This window comes from Mus musculus, chromosome 16, assembly GCF_000001635.26.
Source record: "Mus musculus strain C57BL/6J chromosome 16, GRCm38.p6 C57BL/6J".
NCBI classification, from domain to species: domain Eukaryota; kingdom Metazoa; phylum Chordata; class Mammalia; order Rodentia; family Muridae; genus Mus; species Mus musculus.
This window is the reverse complement of record NC_000082.6, coordinates 29,233,882-29,256,644: the sequence shown is the minus strand read 5'-3', so window position 1 is coordinate 29,256,644 and position 22,763 is coordinate 29,233,882. Positions and strand designations below refer to the sequence as shown.

At 40.9% G+C, this 22,763-nt stretch overlaps 1 protein-coding gene across 5 annotated transcripts in view; it reads left to right on the top strand.

The window, feature by feature from the left end:
• Atp13a5 (ATPase type 13A5) overlaps positions 1-22,763 on the top strand; it is a 148,277-nt gene that overhangs the window by 122,122 nt on the left and 3,392 nt on the right. For all 5 annotated transcript variants that reach the window (XM_006522196.4, XM_006522197.4, XM_017317011.2 and 2 more), the window contains 4 exons: positions 5,220-5,394; positions 8,309-8,511; positions 19,324-19,412; positions 22,006-22,086. In XM_006522196.4, coding sequence (XP_006522259.1) covers positions 5,220-5,394; positions 8,309-8,511; positions 19,324-19,412; positions 22,006-22,086 — 548 coding nt within the window. The remainder of the gene's footprint in view (positions 1-5,219; positions 5,395-8,308; positions 8,512-19,323; positions 19,413-22,005; positions 22,087-22,763) is intronic.

The window sequence follows — 22,763 nt, the reverse complement described above, 5'->3', positions numbered from 1 at the left end:
TTAGTTAGAGATAAAAGGTGGAACAAGGCAGGATTTCTCTCCCAGGGAGCTCATAGTCTGCTGGGTTGTATGTGTGAACAATAATGACTTAATGTACAATACCCTGCAGTAGGCCACCAATATGAGCAATGCACTGTGGGAACTCAGATAAGTGAATAATTAATTTTAGATAAAATATATCATCTAATGAGTTAGTGTTCCTCTGCATGAAATCTGGTAAAGAATGTTACCATCTTCATTTTAAGGAAATCTGGACAACTCAGAGCTTTCCTGCCTGGTTATAAACAGTACTGCTCTCCACGCTGGTTCAGAGACTCCCACTGTGCTCTTTTAAACTTAGGAACTCTGTCCTGCCAAGCATGCTGCAGAGCAGTGATCACAGGCTTTAGGGTCAGACCCTCTTGTGTGCATATCATAGTACTGCTACTCACTGTGTCTTTATGAGAATCTACTTTAACATGTTTATTCATCTACAGAATTCACAGTTTGCATTGATTTTAAAGGAAACACAGATAACACATATAAGAACATTTGGCACAATCTCTGGCATGTAATGGGTGTCCAAAACCAGTAATTATTTTCTATCATACCAGGAATAGATATTTCTTGTTAGAAATATTAGGAGTCTCTGGTATAGAAATACCCAGTATAAAACTATCAACCAGCTGGTGCCACAATACCCCTGCCTCACAACTCCCCACCCAAATCAGTGGCTTATGTCAGTAATTTCTCCCAGTTTCTGGGCCTGGATGGTGAGTGCCATTCAGCTGATCTAGGCTTCTCAGCCACCAGGATATACATTGTAAATAGTTTATTTTGATTAAGTTGAACTCAAGTCAACCCCACCTTTCTCATCCTAGGCCATAATAACAGAATATTTTCACCAAGGTTCACAGAAAGCAGAGCCTGACAGCATGGTGAGCCATGCATGATTGTTTGAAACTGATGCTGTCATCACTGTGGCCAATATCTTGCCAGGAAGCTCCAAACAAATACCATCTCTATCAAGTCAATTACTCAGTCTCCCATGGTTTTTGTGTTGAAGAAGACAAAAACTGTAGTGAGCATGTGCGGGAACGCATACCAATAAGGTAGAGGCCCATAGCCAGAGCTGTGGTGACACCCATGTGGAGTGCACACAGTCTCCTTATAAGTTTCACAGCAGCATCTTTCTTACCCGTGTTCTCGCGACAGGCCAGGAAGAACGCAGCAAACCGGAATCTTCTGCGGCAAAACTTTATTGCTTACATCTTCAGGAGCAAGAGAGCAAGAGAGCAAGAGCTCTATTGCTTACATCTTTAGGAGCCAGAGCGCAAAAGTGCAAGAGCAAAAGCAAGAGAGAGAATGGGGAAACCCCGTCCCCTTTAAGGAGAATTATTCTCCGCCTAGGACGTATTACTCCCTGATTGGCTGCAGCCCATCGGCCGAGTTGTCGTCACGGGGAAGGCAGAGCACATGTAGTGGAAAACTACCCTTGGCACATGCGCAGATTATTTGTTTACCACTTAGAACACAGGATGTCAGCGCCATCTTGCAATGGCGAATGTGAGGGCGGCTCCCCACACATCTTGGATGGTGGCATGTAGAAGACACTGTAAGCACCACAGCCTCTGCCTTCTGTGACTTAGATCGAAGTTCATTGCCCACTCTTCAGCCCTGACCATAGTCCATTTTGTATGCCCCTTCTGATTGTACTGAAATGGTGACTTCTGACACCAACTACCCACAGTTAGACCAAATATCATACATTGATGCCACAACCACAGAATAGCTTCACTTCAGACACCAGAGACAAGTGCTGGGGTTCCCAAACCACCTGCACTTTGACTAGCTATCTACAACTTAGGGGCTCCACTACCATCTATTTTTTATTTAATAATTTGCTGATCCACAGAACCAGTGAAAGTATATTTATTACCACAATTTTATTAATAGAAAAATGATACAAGCTAGAATTAGTCAAGGGGAGAGAAGTGGGACAAATTCTGGGAAGGGTCATAAATTACTTCTACTGTCCTTCCTATGTGGAATCAGGGTGCTTCGTCACTCTGACGTACACATGTGTGGTTATGTACATAATCCTGCCAACCAGAGTTCAAGTAGGTTTCCAAATCCCGAGTGTGTACTGAAGTTTCATTATCTAAACACAACTGATTGAGTCATTTACTACAAGGGTGAACTCAACCTCTAGCTCCTCCCCACTTCCAGGTTGTGGCCTGAAGCCCAATTTTACAGATGCTCTGTAGGTTGTAGCCAGCTCCATTTCTGCATGACACTGTTAGCAACAATTCTCTTCAAAACCGCCATCATCTTTTAAAAACTGCTTTTAGATTTACTTATCTTGTGTGTATGGGTGCTTGTCTGCAGGTTGGAATGTGCACCACGTGTGTAACTACAACCCTCAGACGTCTGAAGAGGATCAGATCCTCTGTAACTGAAGTTATAGACAGTTGGGAAGCACTGTGTGTGTTCTGGGAATTCAACCTAGGTCCTCCGCAAGAACAAGTACGCTTAACCACTGAGCCATCTCTCCAGCCCCTACCATCAGTCATCTTAGAATAAACTGTTGGGGCCCTCTATGAAAAAGAAAGATGTTCTTCTTACTTAGAAAATGGCAGGGATTGTATCTGAAAAACTAGGAACAAAAAAAAAGCCTATTACATTATTTGTTTAAAAAATTATTTATGTAATTCCCTTTTATTTCATGCAATGTCTTTTTATTATATTCCCTCCCACACACCTCTGACATCTTCCAGATCCATGTCAAGCCCAAAAGACATTGCTTCAGTCTGGTTCTCCCAGACTTCTGGTTCTTAACAATCTTCTAATCACCCTCTTCTGTGGTAGTACCTGAACCCTGGGCGTGGTGGGGTGGGGCAGAATATAGATGTCCCATTGGTGGTTGGACATGCCACATATTCTCTGCCTCTTGTTCAGTTGTGAGTCTCTGAGTTAACCACCATCCACTGTACAAATAAATTTGCACAATGAGGACTGAGAGATACATTAATGGGAAGGGAAGATATAGGGTAGATGGGAGGATAGGACAGAGGAAGCTGTGGGAGGTGTTATTAACCCCAAAGATGCTCTAAAAAGCCATACACAAACTGCAAACCCACTATTTTATAAGCTTCTAACACACACATGCACACACAAACACAAATATGTGTTTGCACACAGACACAGGTATGCAAACACATACACACATATGCACACACACACACACACACACACACACACACACACACACACTCATATAGAAGTGGTACGAGGTACTTCTCAATCTGTTGGTTAGAAATGCCCAAACAGCTGGGCGGTGGTGGTGCACGCCTTTAATCCCAGCACTTGGGAGGCAGAGGCAGGCGGATTTCTGAGTATGAGGCCAGCCTGGTCTACAGAGTAAGTTCCAGGACATCCAGGGCTATACAGAGAAACCCTGTCTCAAAAACAAAACAAAACAAAACAAAACAAAACAAAACAAAACAAACAAAAAACCAAACAATAGAGCTATTGCCATTGCTATAGATGCCAACAACAACCTGATGGTAAGAACTCATTGCTGAAGGTACAAGACATTTTATTCATAGGACATAGGGAAATCAAAATGATACAGACATATGATCTTCCTCCTTTATATCTAGCTTTTCTAGTACTGAAAAGTGCTATGTAAGCTGCTGAGAGAAAAAGTCATCAATAACTCTTAGACAGCTGTAAATTTTGTGAACTACAATAATGATTGGCGTGGCAGGATTTGTCCATGAGTGCAGTAGTGGCACAGATGTTATAGAGGTAACCAACCACTTTCTGCTTGTGATTAAGGACCATTCCACAGGAAGAAATGCATGCCTGGTACTGTAAATATGGCCAAACACTCATGGTTGAGAAACTCGCATGCCCCAGGATAACCATCCTACCATTATTTTGCTGATGGAATATAGACTTAAACTGCACTCTAAATGAGTATCTTTGTGCCCATTGTATTCCTTGATAATAAATGCAGTCTTTGTGTGGCCACTGGACTCAGAACTTGGAGGGCAGAGTTGACCTTGCATACTCCACAATGTCTAACACTCTGCTGGGAAAATACATATCGGAATGTAACTGTGATGCCTTAGGAAGTCATAGAGGTTTAGAATAAATTAATTGGAAGATCCTTTGAGATGCATTTAAACATTACATCATACTTTTACTTTTTATGAAAATCTGAAGCACCAGAAAGTTTTCATTATTATCCCCAGGTCAGACAGAAAACAGAAATCTCCTTTCAGCTTTATTATCACAAACCTTACATCAATACCTTACCACCCCACCTTTATATGCATGAACATAAGCAGAAGCCAGCGTGCTCTAATTTTTTTTTTAATTAAAAAGAAACAAGCCAAGGAAGGAAATTAGGTGACAAACTGAAAGTCAAGAATTAAACCATGACTTATGTGAATCTTTAAATGGGATGTTATGAATTGTTAGCTCTTCACGCCTCTTCCCTGAAACATCTTCAAGTGTCTAGAATGGTAGAGAAGAGTCCATGCTCATTGGTTTGTTAGAGCACGAAGCATCTAAGAAGGATGGAGATTTTTTTCATTCACAACCACTACACATGACAAACTGTAAGATTGAAAATGCAGTATATTCTAACACTGTTTACCTGAAAAACAAATTTTGATGACCCTGCCTCCTTTACCAAACCAAGTGGAATGTGCAGTATCAATGCCCCCAACGTGTGCTTCCAGAAAGGAACTGAGCATGCCTGTCACTGTGCCTGGCACCCTGAAGTGCTTGGATACTGTTGATTGAGTAGCATATAGATTAATTCACATATACAGATTAGTCAGGAATGATAACTATTTAAACCCTCATCTCAACTGTCCACTTTCCCATCTTTCATGAGAGATATTGATTCTGCTCATCTTATTTTATATACCATCCCTTCTGAGTCCATGGGGGTTGGGGAGGGAAAGGGTATCATGTGATGTGATAAGTCTATCAATTACAGGACCTTTCAGCACATTATTCTTTTACCTGAAAGTTAAACCAAAGCAAAGAGGAGATGAAGGTTGGTAGAAATGAATATGCAGCTGTATAATGGGTTTGAGTAGGTGTAAACCTTCAGTTAGTGTTTCCTCAAGCTGAATCTTCCTCAGAGACTCAAGATGGTCTGCATCTCATGTTTTATCCCCAAATGTGAAGTTGTAAAGGAAAAACATGTTCCTGTCTTTCAGTGAGCATAAACCATGCCTACCCGAAGTTGGCTCCCTACAGACCAGCAGGACAACTACTTTCTCCTCAGTTGCTACTCTCAGTCTTCATGAATTCCTGTTTTACCTGCATTGTGCAAGTGTGTACATTTCTCACCGTGAAACAGCAGCCTTGGTACTGCGAGGTCTACAAATACAGGTGAGTTGATTTCCTTAGGTTTCCTTTCTGAGCGTGATATAAGCAGTGCCAAATCACATTGTCTGACTTGATACCAACAAGAACTCTAAATTTTAACTGACAAAATGCTTTCATGCCAAAAATCATAAATGATAGAACAGAACACACATAATGGGTGACATGCGAGGTGAGCATGTGAGATGAGCAGGAAAGTTTTGTCACCTCACTTAATAATGAGATGATCTTACAGCTGATTGACTGTGAATGTGTTCATTCCTTGGGGCATGGATTTTATGTTGACCAGGGCTTGGGAAACACTCCCCGTCCCAAGTGAGAAAATAACATCTCTGAATTTCTGAAGATAGTCTCTGTTACAACTAGTTAATGATGTTACTGTGGTACATAAACAGCCATAGGCACTACATAAATTCAAGCTTTCCTGAGGAAATAATATTCTCCTTTTGAACTTGGGCATGTACACTCTACTATGAGTCTAATGGCATCAGATCCCCAGAATACAGAAACAAAAGCAGAGATCCAGTGATATGTAAGAGCTTCATTTAGAGTCTAAAGTCATCAATTCAAGTATGACTTGGAATAGATGGTCCTGTAGAGTTTCAGAACCAAATGCTCCCCTAATTTGAAGCAAATATGCACAGTGAAGAACAACTGTGGTTAAAAATAGGAAAAAGCAGAAAAATAAGAGAGTCTTAGAGACATGGCTAGCAAATCAAGATGGCCCTGATTCCATCAAGATGTGCACCACACTAGCTCTCCCCTTCCTTATCTATGTGACAGGACAGAGTTATGTACTTTTTTAGTGTTAAGCTCTGAAATCCAGACCATCTAGCCTATCCATCCACTTCAAGAATCTAAGATGGCTCTTTCCAAACATTATTTAACAAATTTATCATCCACAGGTTATACAAAGCACATTTATAGATCTTGTAGACCGCAAGATATTCATAATTAAACCTAGCTGGTATGGAGATGCTCACCCATAATCTCAGCACTAGTGAGTCCAAGGCAGATACTTTCTGCCTTCATTTGGGTTTCTATTGCTGTTATATAGTACAACAACCTAAGAAAACTTGGGGTGAAAGGGGCTTATATTTGCTTATAACTCTAATAAAACACTCTATTGCTGAGATAAGTTACGGCAGGGACTTGAGGCATGAACTGAAGCAGAAACTATGGAGCTTACTGGCCTGCTCCTGTGTCTGTCTTAGCCTGCTATCTTACATGATCCAGGACCACATACCCTGGGATGATACTACCTGTAATGGACTAGACCCTCCCATATTAACCACCAATCATGAAAATGATTTGCCTACAGGCCAGTTTGATAGAGGCATGTTCTCAATCAGAGTTCCCTTTTTCCCAAAGGACTTTAGCCTATGTCAAGATGATGTAAAACTAACCAGCACACTATTTCAAAAGGAAAAGGAAAAAGAAGACTTGCATTTGATTTCACATTTGGAAAAGAAATTTTCTGTATAAGATTCTGAAAATTAACTTAAAAGTTTCAAGCTAAACAAGAAAGCCAAGTAAAGCTAATTTTCAGCTTTCATCATCATAAAAAAGAACATTGCAAATAGGTCAATCAGAACTGACAAAGCCTAGATCTTAAAGGCATATTATGCTGAGTAAATATTGTATGATCCCACTATGCTAGATGTTAAAAATGTAAATTAACTAATACAAAAACACATAAAAAATCATAAAACATGGATAAAAATAAAAATATCTCAACAAAAAAATTCTAAAATAGTGAGCTAAATGCAGCAAGAGGAAAGAACAGGGAGGGGGCTAGTACTAATTCTCATCCAAGGTTAGAAATAATGAAGAGTAAATAATAGTGCAATTAATAGGAAGTGCACATCCAACTCAGAAAGTCTGCAGTGTTTTGGGAAAGGTAGATACTGCATTAGGAGAACAGGGATTATAGGTAGGGAGCTGGACAAAAGATAAGACTAGAAAGGTAGGTTGAGGTCAGAATGTCTTCTGCATCAGGCTGAGAAGTCAGAGCTTACCTTGTTAGTACGCTAGAGCCACAGATACCTCCCAATCAGAATGGCTATGCTGGGTCTTTACTACAATTCCTTAACTACTTGCAAAGACAGTGCAATAGGGATACAACTCAGGGCACAAGTCAGGAGGCTTACGTCAGTACATGAAAGAGAACACACACACACACACACACACACAGAGACAGACAGACAGACAGACACACACACACATACATACACATGTTCACACACGTATCTACAAACCTATACACATACCCCTAAACACACACAGAGACATATATATGCACATATGCACATACGCACATACGGACATACATATACACATTTACAACCATACCCATAAACATACTCACATGCACCTAAACACACACACACACACAAATTTTATATATATATATATATATTTATTATATATATATATATAATTTGTGTGTGTACATATATATATACACACACACATATATATATACATACATATACATACATTTACACAGACATACATAAACATACACACATATACAGACATACATACATACACATAGACACATATAGACACCTAATCACACACATGCACAACACAGATACATAAATACATATTCTGTTCACACAATACATTTACTATTTGATTTGACAGGAATTCCATAGACATTGTCACCCAAGTCCTCTTAAGACAGATTATCTGCTCTTCACAGGGGACAGACAGGGAATGGTCTTGATTTATTCTCATTTTTGTTTCTGCTTTGTCACTGTAAGAAGTAAACAAGATATATCTTGTCAACCACCAGCTGGAACAGGTTGAAAGCTGAAGTCACCTGGTAGTAATTAAATTATCTTGTCACTTACTAAATAAAGATTTAAAAAAAATAGCATAGACAGTTTTCATAATGCTGGAAATTCTTCCATAGTGAATGCTTTCTGGTCAACCAAAGTAACCTCTCAGCCAACGTGAGTTTGGACCGAAACTGGACTGGAAATGCAACTCTGGTTCCCGCTTCTGTGCTAAGTTTCGAGGGCACTACGTTGTGGCCCATCGTCACCTTCAACTGCATCTCTGCAGCATTTATTTTTTCTAAGGGAAAGCCGTTTCGGAAACCCATCTACGCAAACTGTAAGTGTGCATAGCCTAAGGTTCTGTTCTGAGTCTTTTTCTGTTCCCACTCCTTTCCCAGAGTCACAGTTTACGGGTAAGTGAAAAATTTTGCATCTCTTTGGCATGATAACTGAATAAAGTGGTCTTAGCTGGGAAAACCAGAGGGCAGAAAACTGTTCATTTGAGGATACACAGTCATTATTAAAAGGTTAAATGAATCAACACTCATCGAGAACCCTTCCACACACAAGCTTATATGTCAAGAGATTTTTTTTTAATTATTTTTTTTACATACCAAATGTTGCTCCCTCCCTGCCCCTCCCAGAATTCTTCCTCCAATGCCCCTCCCCTTCACCTATGAGAAGGTGCCCTCCTGGGGCACCCCCCTTCCCTGGGGCATCAAGTCTCTACAGAATTACGCTTATCCTCTCCCACTGAGGCCAGACAAGGCAGTCCTCTGCTAAATATGTGCCAGAAGCCTCTGACAAGACCCTGTATGCTCCTTGGTTGGTGGCTTAGTCTCTAGGAGCTCCCAGGAGTCCAGGTTAGTTGACACTGTTGGTCTTCCTGTGGGGTTACTATGCCCTTTAGTTCCTTCAATCCTTCTCCTTAACTCTTCCATAAAGGTCCCTGACCTCAGTCCAATGGTTGGCTGTAAGTATCTGCATCTGTCTCAGTCAGCTGCTGGTCGAGCCTCTCAGAGGACAGCCATGCCAGGCTCCTATCTGTAAGCACAACAGAGCATCAATAATAGTATCAGGGCTTAGTACCCACCCATTCCTTCAGCCTCTGCTCCATTTTTTGTCACGGCATATCTTTTAGACAGGAACAATTCTGGGTAAATTTTTGAAGGTGGGTTGTGTCATCATTCTTTCACTGAGGGCCCTCCCTGTCTAACTACTGGAGGTAGCCTCTTCAGTTTCCATCTCCCCCCTGTTGGGCATTTGGAGTAAGGTCACCCACGGTGAGTCCTGACAGCCTCTCACATCCAAGGTCTCTAGGACTTTCTATAGAGGTCCTCCCAACCCTGACCTTCCACCCTCAAGTCCTGGTAGCAACACATCTTCATTCATTTTCTTAGCCTTCTGGGCTTCTCTGTTTGCCTCCCTTACCTGGTCATACCCTTTTCCCCCTTCCTCTTCCCCTCTCCTATCCTTGCCCCTCCCTCCCTCTGCCTCCCGTAATGATTTTGTTCCCCATTTTAAGTGGGATTGAAGCATCCTCACTTGGGTCTTCTTTCTTGTTTACCTTCTTAGGTTCTGTGGAGTGTATCATAGGTATTCTGTATTTTTGGCTAAAATCTACTGTCAGTGTGTACACACCATTCATGTCCTTTAAGGTCTGGATTACCTCACTCAGGATGATATTTTCTAGTTCCATCCATTTGCTTACAAAATTCTGATGTCCTTGTTTTAAATAGCTGAATAGTATTCCATTGTGTAAATGAACCACATTTTCTGTATCCATTCTTTGGTTGAGGGACATTTGGGTTGCTTCCAGTATAAAGCTGCTATGAACTTAATGGAGCACATTTCCTTGTGGTATGGTTGAGCATCTTTTGGGTATATGCCCAAAAGCAGTATAGCTGGGTCTTTAGGTAGAACTGTTTCCAATTTTCTGAGGAACCTCCAGATTGATTTCCAGAGTGGTTGTACGGGTTTACAATCCCACCAGCAAAGGACTATTCCTCTTTCTCCACATCCTCACCATCATGTGCAGTCCCTTAACGTTTTGATCTTAGCCACTCTGATTGGTATAAAGGGGAATCTCAGGATGATTTTGATTTGCATTTCCCTGATGACTAAGGATCTTGAACATTTCCTTAAGTGCTTCTCTGCTGTTCAGTATTCCTCTGTTGAGAATTCTCTGTTTAGCTCTGTATACAATTTTTCCTCCAATTTTTATTAGGTATTTACTTCATTTACACTTCAAATGCTATCCCAAAAGTCTCCTATACCCCACCCGACCCCCCTACCCACCCACTCCCATTTCTTGGCCCTGGTTTTTCCCCTGTACTGGGGCATATAAAGTTTGCAAGACCAAGAGGCCTCTCTTCCCAATTATGGCCGACTAGGTCATCTTCTGCTAAAAATGCAGCTAGAGACATGAGCTCTGGGGGTACTGGTTAGTTCATATTGTTGTCCTACCTATAGGGTTGCAGACCCCTTCAGCTCCTTGGGTACTTTCTCTAGCTTCTCCATTGGGGGCCCTGTGTTCCATCCAATAGCTGACTGTGAGCATCCACTTCTGTGTTTGCCAGGCACTGGCTTAGTCTCACAACAGGCAGCTATATCAGGGTCCCTCAGCAAAATCTTGCTGGCATATGCAATAGTGTCTGTGTTTGGTGGCTGATTATTCGATGGATCCCCAGATGGGGCAGTGTCTGGATGGTCCATCCTTTCATCTCAACTCCAAACTTTGTTTCTGTAACTCCTTCCATGGGTGTTTTGTTCCCAATTCTAAGAAGGGGTGAATTGTCCACACTTTGCTCTTCCTTCTTCTTGAGTTTCATGTGTTTTGCAAGTTGTATCTTGGGTATTCTGTTTCTGGGCTAAAATCCACTTATCAGTGAGTGCATATCTAGTCACTTCTTTTGTGATTGGGTTACCTCACTCAGGATAATACCCTCCAGATCCATCCATTTGCCTAGGAATTTAATAAATTCATTGTTTTTAATAGCTGAGTAGTATTCCATTGTGTAAATGAGAAATGGTCTTTTTTGGGAGGGAGGTTCAAGACAGGGTTTCTCTGTATAGTCCTGGCTGTCCTGGAACTCACTTTGTAGACCAGGCTGGCCTCAAACTCAGAAATCCACCTCCCTCTGCCTCCCAAGTGCTGGGATTAAAGGCGTGTACCACCACCGCCTGGCTCTGTACCCCATTTTTAATTGGGTTATATCGGTTGTTAGAGTCTAACTTCTTGAGTTCCTTATATACTTTGGATATTAGCCCTCTATTGGATGTAAGGTTAATGAAGATCCTTTCCCAGTCTGTAGGCTGCAGTCTGTCCTTTGCCTTACAGAAGCTTTTCAGCTTCATGAGGTCCCATTTGTCAATGGTTGATCTTAGAGCCTGAGCCATGGGTGTTCTATTCATGACGTTTCCCCTTTTCCAATGTGTTCAAGGCTCTTTCCCACCTTCTCTTCTATTAAATTCAGTGTGTCTGGTATTACATTGAGGTGGCTTTTTAAGGAACTCACAAGTTTGCCTCTTATCAACTTCATATTGCTGGAAAATTTATGTCAGCATTATAAATAATTCCATATCAAAGCTACGCATGCTGCATGGGGGTGCAGCTGAGTTATTAGAATGCTTGCCTCACATGAACAAAACCCCGAGTTTAATCCCCCATACCACATAAAACCACGAGTGGTATCACATGCCTCTAGTCCTGGCACTCAAGAGGTGAAGGCAGGAGCATGGGAGTTCTGGGCTACATGGGGAATTTGAAGCAAAAGAATAAAACCAAGGCAAAACAAAACTGGCTTCCCATTTCCGTAAGACAACAGGCTCAATTATTTGGTAAAAAATGTTTCAGCTTTGGAGATATGATTCCAGGGTATTTATAGTAATTTTCACTGGTGTCAGTTGCTTTTTAGAAGGTTATTTCATAATAATAGAGCCAGTAAGTGATATGTAAGAGCTATACTAAAAACAAAATTTTGCTGATCTGCCCAGAGTTTCTAAAAGAGGTTATTTCATTTCATTTTAATTTGCATTTTTATCTGCAGTAAAGAGAAATATAGATCTGTATTATTAACCATGTCATCTATGACTTGTCTGCGTACATTTTAATCTATTCTCATATTGGATTTCTGCTACTCTCCTTATTTATCTTTGTGAGCTGTTTATTCCTTTGTAGTCATTTTTTTTCTCATTGTCTTTATGCACAGAAGCGTTTTTCTAATTACAAAACAGAAGAGATTACACTTATTTTTTAAAAATGTTTTAATGGTTTTAAAAATTTAATACAACATGGTATGTTTACTGTGTGGGTCGTTAGTTTACCCGATTAATCAATGTTGCTAGCATATTTTTGCACTACTAAATATCTAATATTCCTTTCATTCATTCACTCCCCCACTGAGAATAATACTAGCTTCATCATATCTATGTTCATGTAAGTTATTGTTTCATTATAGATAATTTGTAGTAGACCCTGTAAGTCCGTGTTGCCTTCATGTATTATATATCTGTGTCAAGCTAATCTGCTGCCACAGTCTCTTCTATTCCACTGACACTTTAGCAATTATAGTCTCCTGGTTTATTTAACACGCAGCATGTGGGTGGTATACTCCCTCTTCATATTTTACACTATCTCATTTTATGGTTTTTCTTCCAGATGAATTGTAGAATTGTCCAGCTTCTCACTTAGGATCTGACACCTTGGGAAGAATTTACCGGTTGACATAGGTCAATCTTTCTAGGTCCACCGTCATTTGTTGTTTTCTTGTTCTCGCGACCAAGGATGGGACTAGAGGCAGCCTAATAGAGGAAGCCTTTATTTGTCTCACAGTGTGAGGTGGCACAGTTCATCATGGCAAAGAAGGCTCAATAACAGGAGCATGAGATGGCTGGCCATGCTGGGATTGCAGTCAGGTTTACAAGAAGTGGGCCAGCACTATAGCTGTATCCCAAGGCCTGTCCTACTGACCCACTTTATCTCATAGTGCTCCACCTCCCAAAGGTTCCGCAGCCTTCTACAGTAGTGCCCACAAGCTGCACTAAGAGTTCATATGCGTGAGCCAATGATGGTGCTTCATCAGCAAAGTGTCCCACACCCTGCCTTTGCTCACATTTATTTTACTTATCCATTAATATCTGTAGTTTTCTCTACTGTAGGTTCTGTACATTTAAGAACCTAATCCTTTTTTTAAAAATATTTTTATTACATATTTTCCTCAATTACATTTCCAATGCTATCCCAAAAGTCCCCCATACCCTCCCCCCCCCACTTCCCTACCCACCCATTCCCATTTTTTTGGCCCTGGCGTTCCCCTGTACTGGGGCATATACAGTTTGCGTGTCCAATGGGCCTCTCTTTCCAGTGATGGCCGACTAGGCCATATTTTGATACATATGCAGCTAGAGTCAAGAGCTCCGGGGTACTGGTTAGTTCATAATGTTGTTCTACCTATAGGGTTGCAGAACCCTTTAGCTCCTTGGGTACTTTCTCTAGCTCCTCCATTGGGAGCCCTGTGATCCATCCAATAGCTGACTGTGAGCATCCACTTCTGTGTTTGCTAGGCCCCGGCATAGCCTCACAAGAGGCAGCCTTATCTGGGTCCTTTCGATAAAATCTTGCTAGTGTATGCAGTGGTCCTATTTGCTTTTCTGTCTGCCTTATGAATGCCTTTTTCCTCTTGTATTTATAACTGAATGTCATTGTGACATGAGAAAGGTATAGGGCCCCTTTCACTTTCTACCCAGAATCCTTCCTGACCTTTGTCATTAATCCTTGAGAATTCAGTGCTTTAGAAAAATAGTGATTCATTTCATCATAATTAATTGCAAACAAACATATTCCTTCTCCTTTTTAAACAACTAAATATTTACCTATGTTTTCTAATGAATGAAACCCAGAATGCAGGACAATGATAGATAATATCGCCCAAAAGTATATTTATAAACAACCCTTGTAGAAGCTTTCACTTAAATTGTTTTTAAATATACTTTGGGCTGTTGGTGAAATGGTCTTGGAAAGCTTCTATGATATGAAGAAAATACTCCTTTGTTTGCATTAATCAGGAGGGATTGTAACATCCAGTGTAGGAGACAGATTTCAGCAAATGCCTTCATACCATCTACTAAATAAATACTATTTTGTGTCTTCTTATCTAATACTACAGGTGCGTTATATTAATATTTTTGTCATTAAATCATATACTTGAGAATATTCTACTTACTTGAAGTAGTTAAGATGTTTACTAAATTGAATTTTGTAGCTCTTTGAAGACCTACATTTCATGCTGGATTTCTCAGCTTTATTGGGGGGTTATATTTTTGTTAGGTTTCAGTTTAAGACTTAAAACCTGACTTTTTCTTTCCTCTATAAAGATTTTAATAGATAGGAGTGATTTGTTCCTTGACAACTCACAAAAAGATTGCAGTAAATTACTTGGCTCTAAATCCTTCTTTTGAAATTTTTTTTTAAGGTTTGATTCAGGTTATACTGTTTTAAATAGCTTATTTTTGCCCATACAATACCATTTCATTTATATTACCAAACTGTATCATAGGGTTTGGGGTACTTAAAGTTTTAAGTACTTTTTGTAACTCTAACTACTGTATTATCATTTTCTTGATTATACTTAAATCTGTTTTAAGCAGCTTTCATTCACTGTGACAAAATGCCTGGGGTATGGAGACAATTTCCAGACAGGAAAATCTCATGCTGGATCATAATCTCAGATGTTTCAGTCCATGGTTAAGAGGTTGGATTGTGTCTGGGACTTGAGTGTGAGAGAGATAACAGCAGGGAACACATGGTGAAGCAAAATTGTTCATCCTCTGTAGGCCAGGATGTAGGAAAGAGAGCAAGAGTAGACAAGCTGGGAGTTGGGGCTGGGAGTAGGGGTGGGCTGTGCTCAAGGAAGGGAATGAATGGGGAGAGAGAGAACCCAGGGCAAAATGTACCCTTCAAGTATATGGCCCTAACTATGATGAGTTTCCATCAGTTCTCTACCATCTCACAATAGCTCATTAAGCTGGGAGCCTATCAGTGGGATAATTTATTGATTAGGTTAGGGCCCTGGTTGAAGGGTGCTACCTCTGTGCTGCACTGAGACCACGCCCTCTACAGCTGAGTTTTTGCTGGAAATTACAGATCCAAATTGCAAGACTTGCCTTTTCTTGTTCATGCCTCAAATGCATTGTTTTGTTTTGTTTTGTTTTGCTGGTTAATAACAAAATAGCTCTTGAATTTTTAATTCTGTATTTTTTTTATTGTCTCATTTATTAAGGTTTGTTTCTTCCTTCTTTCCTTGGATCTGTTTTGAGTTGACTTTGCAGTTCATGTACATTCATCACCTTTATTTTCTTTCTTTCTTTCTTTCTTTCTTTCTTTCTTTCTTTCTTTCTTTCTTTCTTTCTTTCTTTCTTTCTTTCTTTCTTTGAGTTGACTTTGCAGTTCATGTAGATTTCATCACCTTTATTTTTTCTTTCTTTCTTTCTTTCGTTCGTTCGTTCGTTCGTTCGTTCGTTCGTTTGTTTGTTTTTGTTTTGTTTCTTTTGTTTTTCGAGACAGGGTTTCTCTGTGTAGCCCTGGCTGTCCTGGAACTCACTCTGTAGACCAGGCTGGCCTCAAACTCAGAAATCTGCCTGCCTCTGCCTCCCAAGTGCTGGGATTAAAGGCGTGCGCCACCATGCCCAGCTTCATCACCTTTATAAGACCAGAAATGCATTCAAGGCTAGCCATGGCAGTTTAGATTCCATTCTTGATATTTTTAGCTACCAGCAACTTTGCCCTAGTTTCTTCTTTGACCTAATAATGTTCAGAACAGTGAGTTTTACTTATTAGGACAGTGGGTCAGGGGGACTTTGCTTTCATTTTCTTTCCCATGTTTCTTTTAGTGGTTCATAAACATATATTTGGTTTCTCTTTTGATCCAGTAGACTTTAATAAATTTCTTTTTCATATACAGGGAGGGGTTCAGTTAAACTCTGTCACAAATGTCTATTTTGATAGTTGTGATTAAACAGCCTAGCCTCTGACACCCGCTTTGGAGAAATTGCTTCAGTGTTATATATGTTAAACTCCTGTTTCTGTTATCAATGCACAATTATTGCTAAAGTAGTCTCATTCAATTATGTTACTCAAGTTCTTTTTGTTCTCGAGTCTTCTTGGCATAGCTGTCTTCTCAAAGGATCTGAGCTTGCGCTTCCTCTGATCTTATATTTCCTGTCAATGTCTGCGTTCCTCCTTTTTTCTCAGTTTTGAAGCAGTGTTTGCAAGTACCCTTGACTATTGTCGAAATGAATTAAAATCCTGCTCTATGGTTTGAAGCTATTTCTTAGAGTCCTTATTTCCAAATTAAATGTATTTCATAAGGAGGATCTTCTCAGTACCTGGTACTTCAGTAGTAAATACAGGGGACTTGCACACACGCGACTGAATTAGAATTAGATGAGTTACAACATGGGGACTTAAAGCTTAAAGGAAAACTGACATTGCATGACAGACACATCTAGCAATTCTATCCAGTTGGGGGGTGTCCCATGTGTGCCACAGTGCACAAGTGCAGGCGGAGGACTGCAGCGGTGAGAAGGAGCCAATGGATTCCAGGGAATCAAACTCAAGTCACTCACTGGGTTTGGTAGCTGTTCTAGTCAGGGGTTCTATCCCTGGGATGACATGCCATGAACAAAAGCAAGCTGGGGAGAAAGGGGTCTATTTGGCTTACACTTCCACATTGAAAGAAAGTCCATCATTGAAAGAAAGCAGGACAGAAACTCAGACAGGACAGGACAGAATCCTGGAGGCAGGAGCTGAAACAGAGCATATGGAGAGATGCTGCTAACTAGCTTGGTTCCCAATGCTTGCTCAGTCTGCTTTCTTATAGAACTCAGGACCACCAGGCCAGGATTGCCACTACCCACAATGGTCTGGGCTCTCCCTCATCAATCACTAAGAAAATGCTCCCCAGATGAATCACATGGCTGCATTTTCTCAACTGAGGTGCCTTCCTTTCAGAAGACTCTAGCTTGTGTCAAGATGGCATAAAACTACCCATAACCTTTCCCTAGCAAACACCTTTCCCTGCTGAGCCAGTCCACTGATGTAACTAATCATTCCAAATGGGGAACGGTTTATAGACAAATATTCTAATACACACAATCTTTCATTTATTTAATTTTAACTTGTGTGTATAGGTGTGTGGCAAAGTGTGCGTACTTGTGGATGAAGGTTCTCATGGAGTCCAGAAGAGGCATTGGGTCACCAGGAGCTGATGTTACAGGCGGTAGTGAGCCACCCTATGTTGGTGCTAGGAACTGACTTAGGTCCTTTGTAAGAGCGGTACATGCTGTCAAACCCTGAACCATCTCTCCCGCTCCAATGCACATACTATCACAGAGTACAGACTTAGTTATGTCAGAAGCCTTTGACAGTACTAAGATACATGATATAACCAGTTTCATCTTAACATAGCAAAAAATTTTGCTTTCCTTATCAGAGTTTGGAAGAAGTTTAACTTTATGATGACAAGATACAAAAAATGTACACATTTTTTCCCCTATAAACTAGTATACCAACCATTCTCTTATTTGAAAACAAACTACAGTGGTTTGTGTGATATTTGCTTTCTAAAGTACTTGCATCCAGAGGGTACCATTCTTTCAGGTTTATCAATAGCAGCTAACCAAGGAGGATAGACACATTTCTTCATTGATTTTTTTTTTCCAAAAGCTGAAGTAAGGGAGAGGGCCTACTTTGCACACCATTAACCCGAAGATGCATTGAATGCACAAGACTCAGCCAGATGCAGCCAGATGCTAACAAGAACCACGCTTTTAAAGAACTAACAGCCTATATTGACTTTCTTTACCAGCTTCTGAGTCCCAGTGATTCCACACCAGGAGCAATGCAAAAACCACATTGCTGTCTCCTGGGATCTTCGTATCACCATTATGGGCACACTGCTCTATTTGGGAGCTCTTCTCTCTTCTATTCTCCTTTACTCCTCCTCTTCCCCGCCCCCAACTCTCTCTTCCTCTCCTCTTTGCCCCATCTCTGTCTCACCCTTTCTAAACAAGTGTGGTCATTCTTTTGAGATTGGGCGGGGAAATGCTAAGGGTGGGTACTGGTGCTTAAAGGAGACAGAAGTTCTGGTGTCTTCAGAAATAGTTTCTCTATCATGGTCACATTGAGTGAAGTCTTGAGGTGATTGGGGCCTGAGGTGATATCCCATTCAAAACCATTGCTGGAGGCATTGTCTGCTGATGGCTGGATAGACACAGAGGCAGGTGGGCTTTTGGTGGCTAAGATCAGGAATTTTGACATAATTCATCCCGGGATGTTTATGTTCTAAAAGTCAAGCAGCTGGAGATGTGGGAAGGGAGGAGTCCAGCAGCTTTGCGTATTTATCGTTTGTAACTTACTTTCCCAAGTCAGAGTCCCAAAGCCCCAGAAATAGTCACTCCTGAGCTGCCAAAGTCTGGTCGATAGAGCAATTAAGTTGTATGTATCAGAATAAGCTTTGTAAGGGAGGATTTGGGAGTTTGAAGAAAAGTGGTTCTTGAATTGGGCTCATTAAGTTGGGGGGATATGAACTGTATCATCACAGAAGGAATATTGCCTACACAGGGCACTTAATGACCAAGAGCACAGAAGCCAGGATAGGGTACAGAATGTAAACAGAGAGTTCAGAAAGGCTGATGGACCTAACACTGGAAAGATTCGAGTGTCAGTGTCAGGTTATTGTAACTCATTCTCCTGGACCTGAAGACTAAGATGCTGTCAAGACTGGGTGCTCCATCTACATATGCGTCTCACTTAGATGGTGGTGATCATGTATAGGATGCCTCTGGTAACCACTCAGATGGGCTAGTCATGGCTGTATTCCTCCACCCAAAATACACTCAGTAAAGATAATTCCCTTATAAATGTTTCTATAACATACTTGATTCCATCCTTATGAGGAGAGAGTTTTTTTTTAATATAATAACACCTTTATCATACAAACATTAGGACATATTTTAAAACATATGATGATCTATCAAAACATCTGAAGATTCGTCTAGTGTTTGCCCAACATGAAGTAATTGCTAATGTGTGCCAAGTTCTATGAAGTATTCTCGTAGCACCTGAAAATAATGTTTGGTGTTTCTTCAGATTTATTCTCCCTTCTGCTGGCATCTGCTGCGGGCCTCACTATTTTCATTCTGTTTTGTGATTTTCAAGACCTGTACCGTAAAATGGAGGTAAGTGTTGTGCAGTACACATCTGCCAGGACTCAGATGTGCCAAAGCGTTCCTTGCATAGCAATTTGTAAGTCAATCTTGACTCTATACTTTCTAACCCACTAAACACACTACACACTTTTAGTTTCTAGAAAATATTTCTCCATCCCACATATACTTCCATATTAATGGTGACATCCCTTTAGCATGTGTATACTGTTCATGCCTAAAATTTTGTTTGGGACCAGGGAACATGTTTAAAATGGGTAAATGTGCCTGTTACCAAGTCTGATGACCAGAGTTCAGTTCCTGGGACCTACATTGTAGAAGAAGAGCACAGACTTCCATACATTGTCCTGTGACATCTGAATGTGTTTTGTGGAATGTATGACCCCCTACAACACACACACACACACACACACACACACAGAGACAGAGAGAGAGAGAGAGAGAGAGACAGACAGACAGACAGACAGACAGAAGAGAGAGTAAAAATTCCTTTAAATATAATTGCAAAAGTAAAGGGTTGGCAAGTTTTATTAATATCAGGAATTGACTATAGAGAGTCTGGTCTGAGTGGCAATCATTTGGTCACACTAGTGTGAAAATAAGTTCATGAGGAAGTTATTAAAACTATTCTTGGACAAGACTTGTGGGAGAAATCTAGAAAGGAAAGTAGTGTGTTGCTGTCAGCCTGTAGTTCCGTTTTGAAGACTAGCCATTCTTCAATGAGTTGTAATGTGACTGTCTGATTCAACCCATGTTTGAAGTGAATTAAAAATATATATATAGGTATAAAGACACAGGGAGGAATTCTTATTGTTACTGAGGCTTCCATGAGGACCTTATGGAAGGAACATGGGTTGGTAAGGGTCTAGATCTCTCCAGTAGAGATCTAGCCAGGTCAGCCTGTTTCTGATGGGCAGAACTTCCTCGGCATCAGGAGAAAGGGTGGAGGGCCTTTTGAATTTCAGAGAATGACTTTGGTCCTGGCAATGCAGAGAACATGGGGTGTCAGGGATGAGAAATCAAAGGAAGGCTTGAAGTACCAAGCAGGTAGAAGAGTCTTTAAAACAGAGGCAGGTGCTGTTCAGCGGAGCATGAAGAACAGAGAAGACTGGAGGAGACAGGCACTGTCCAAGGCAGCCAACGAGCTTTGTGCTTTCTGCCAAAATAACAGGGAGACACTGAAGGTTCTTTGGAAGGACACTTCAATCAGATTAATTTAACGAGGGCAGGAAAGCAATGGAGAGACAGTTAGGAAGTGAAAACTCAGGCGAGCCATCCACATCCTGTGTGTTACAAAGCTTCACGATGTGCTTGGCTCAGGAACAGAAGCTAAGCATGATGCTGTGCTGAGTTGTTAAGAAGTGAAGAAAGCCTACTACTGTACAAGTGAATAATTCCAAACTGAGAGTATTCCCAAGCTCGTGATAGAGAAGAGCCTTCCTCACTAAGGTGGCAGTGGCATTGAGATCTAAGTGGACCAGAGTATGCCCCCAATTTCTCCAAAGCCAATGTGCTGCCTCTCAAAGCCCAGGTAGAGACTGTCTCTGCTCGGAGGAAACAGATGAACAAGCAGTGCCTTGAAAGAGCTTATCCCAGGACATGGATGGAAATAGAAGTGAGTGACTGGAGCAGTGGTTCTCAATCTCCCGAATGCTGTGACCCTTTAATACAGTTTCTCATATCATGGTGACCCACAACCATAAAATTATTTCCTTACTACTTCATACCTGTAATTTTGCTACTGTTATTTGACATTCAGGATATCTGATATGCATCCCCAAAGGGGTGTGACCCACAGGCTGAGAACCACTGAGCCAGACACTAAGGGTTGGAGGAGGCTGTGCTTATAGACCTTAGATTCCTACACAGTCAATCAAACTTTCTGTAGGGTAGAAATGGAGCTGGATAGCTCCCATTCACTGTGGGTGTGTGTAACTCTTACATCTAATAAACAGACATGTTTAGTGGTACATTTGTGACCCTGTAATCTTTGTACAGGTTGTTAGATTTGCATAACGATGTTTAAGGCTAAAAACATTTGTTCAAAATGTCATACGTAGTCAAAACAGCCTTAATCTGTTGTCGTGACTTCTGATTTTTACCCAGAAGTTAATTTTGCTAGAAGGGGGGGGGGAAAGCAGTGGATTCTAAGTAAGCTCTGTTTTAGGGGAACAGAAATCAGTAAGAATTGCAGAAGAATGGTTCTATTTTACGTCCTCTTCCCTGCGTTTCCAAGCATAAATGAAGAGGGTCAAGCGAGCTCCGAAGTGTCCTCTGCTGCACTGCTCATGGTATTCTACTGATGCACCTGACAGTTGCTGTCAGCCTATCAGGCTACCAGAGGGAGCGCAGGCCAGGAAGGGTCCATTTGAGTTTCCATTCTGTCTTTGAGTCAGTCCTCAGACAAGGCATAGCAACCTTCAGCTTTGCTATCTGTAAAGTAGAGAAACCAATGCCTACCCTCCAACCTCTGGGTTATTGCAAATACAGAAATTCTAAAATAAACAAACAAATAAATAAATAAATAAATAAATAGTGGGAACCCTTTTTCAAAATATCAAGTGTGCAACCTATAATGGTGTTAGTTTTTTTTTTTTTTCAACAGTTCATCCCAACCCCCACATCATGGAGAGTTTCAATTCTGATAGCAGCTTTTGTCCAGTTCTGCGTTGCCTTCTTTGTAGAGGTAATGTATATGGCTCCTATAATTTTTTAAGTAGGTATGTAAATTCAGAGTCTCAGTCTCAATAGCCAGTCACTGTGTGCAGCAACTACTTTGATCCCCAAAAAGGATTAGTAAGACTTTCTTGAAAAGTGTGCATGATCTGGTTGAGAGAAGTCCTTTGGAGAATGGCTTGAGATTTTTTTGAAGGCTGCTGAGAAATATTCCTGGCACCTTTCTCCATAGAAGGCAGAGCAGCAACTGAGCTCCAGTACTTGTCACGAGAGGCACTGCATTTGTTCCCTACTGTTTTCAATATTCTAGAAGTGACACCAGATGACCCTGCAGCTCAGAAGCTTATGGAGACCTTTAGACAGACTGAAACAGTATCTTCAGGAGGCCTCCTCTAATTGGGAGAGAATGGAAGCCACTTTTACTGTCAACTGTACCCCTTCTTATGAGTGTGTTACTCTTCTACTGAGTGCCAAGGATTGACACACCACACACAGGAAAAGGGTCAGATGGTGGTTTCTTAAAAGGAGTTAACAAAAAAAATGACACTTGAAGTATAAACAAGTCCTTTGAGAGAGAGAGAGAGAGAGAGAGAGAGAGAGTGTGTGTGTGTGTGTGTGTGTGTGTGTGAATTTCTTATATTATTTAATTCAGGAATTCCATTTTACATTGAATTTTATAAATACCGC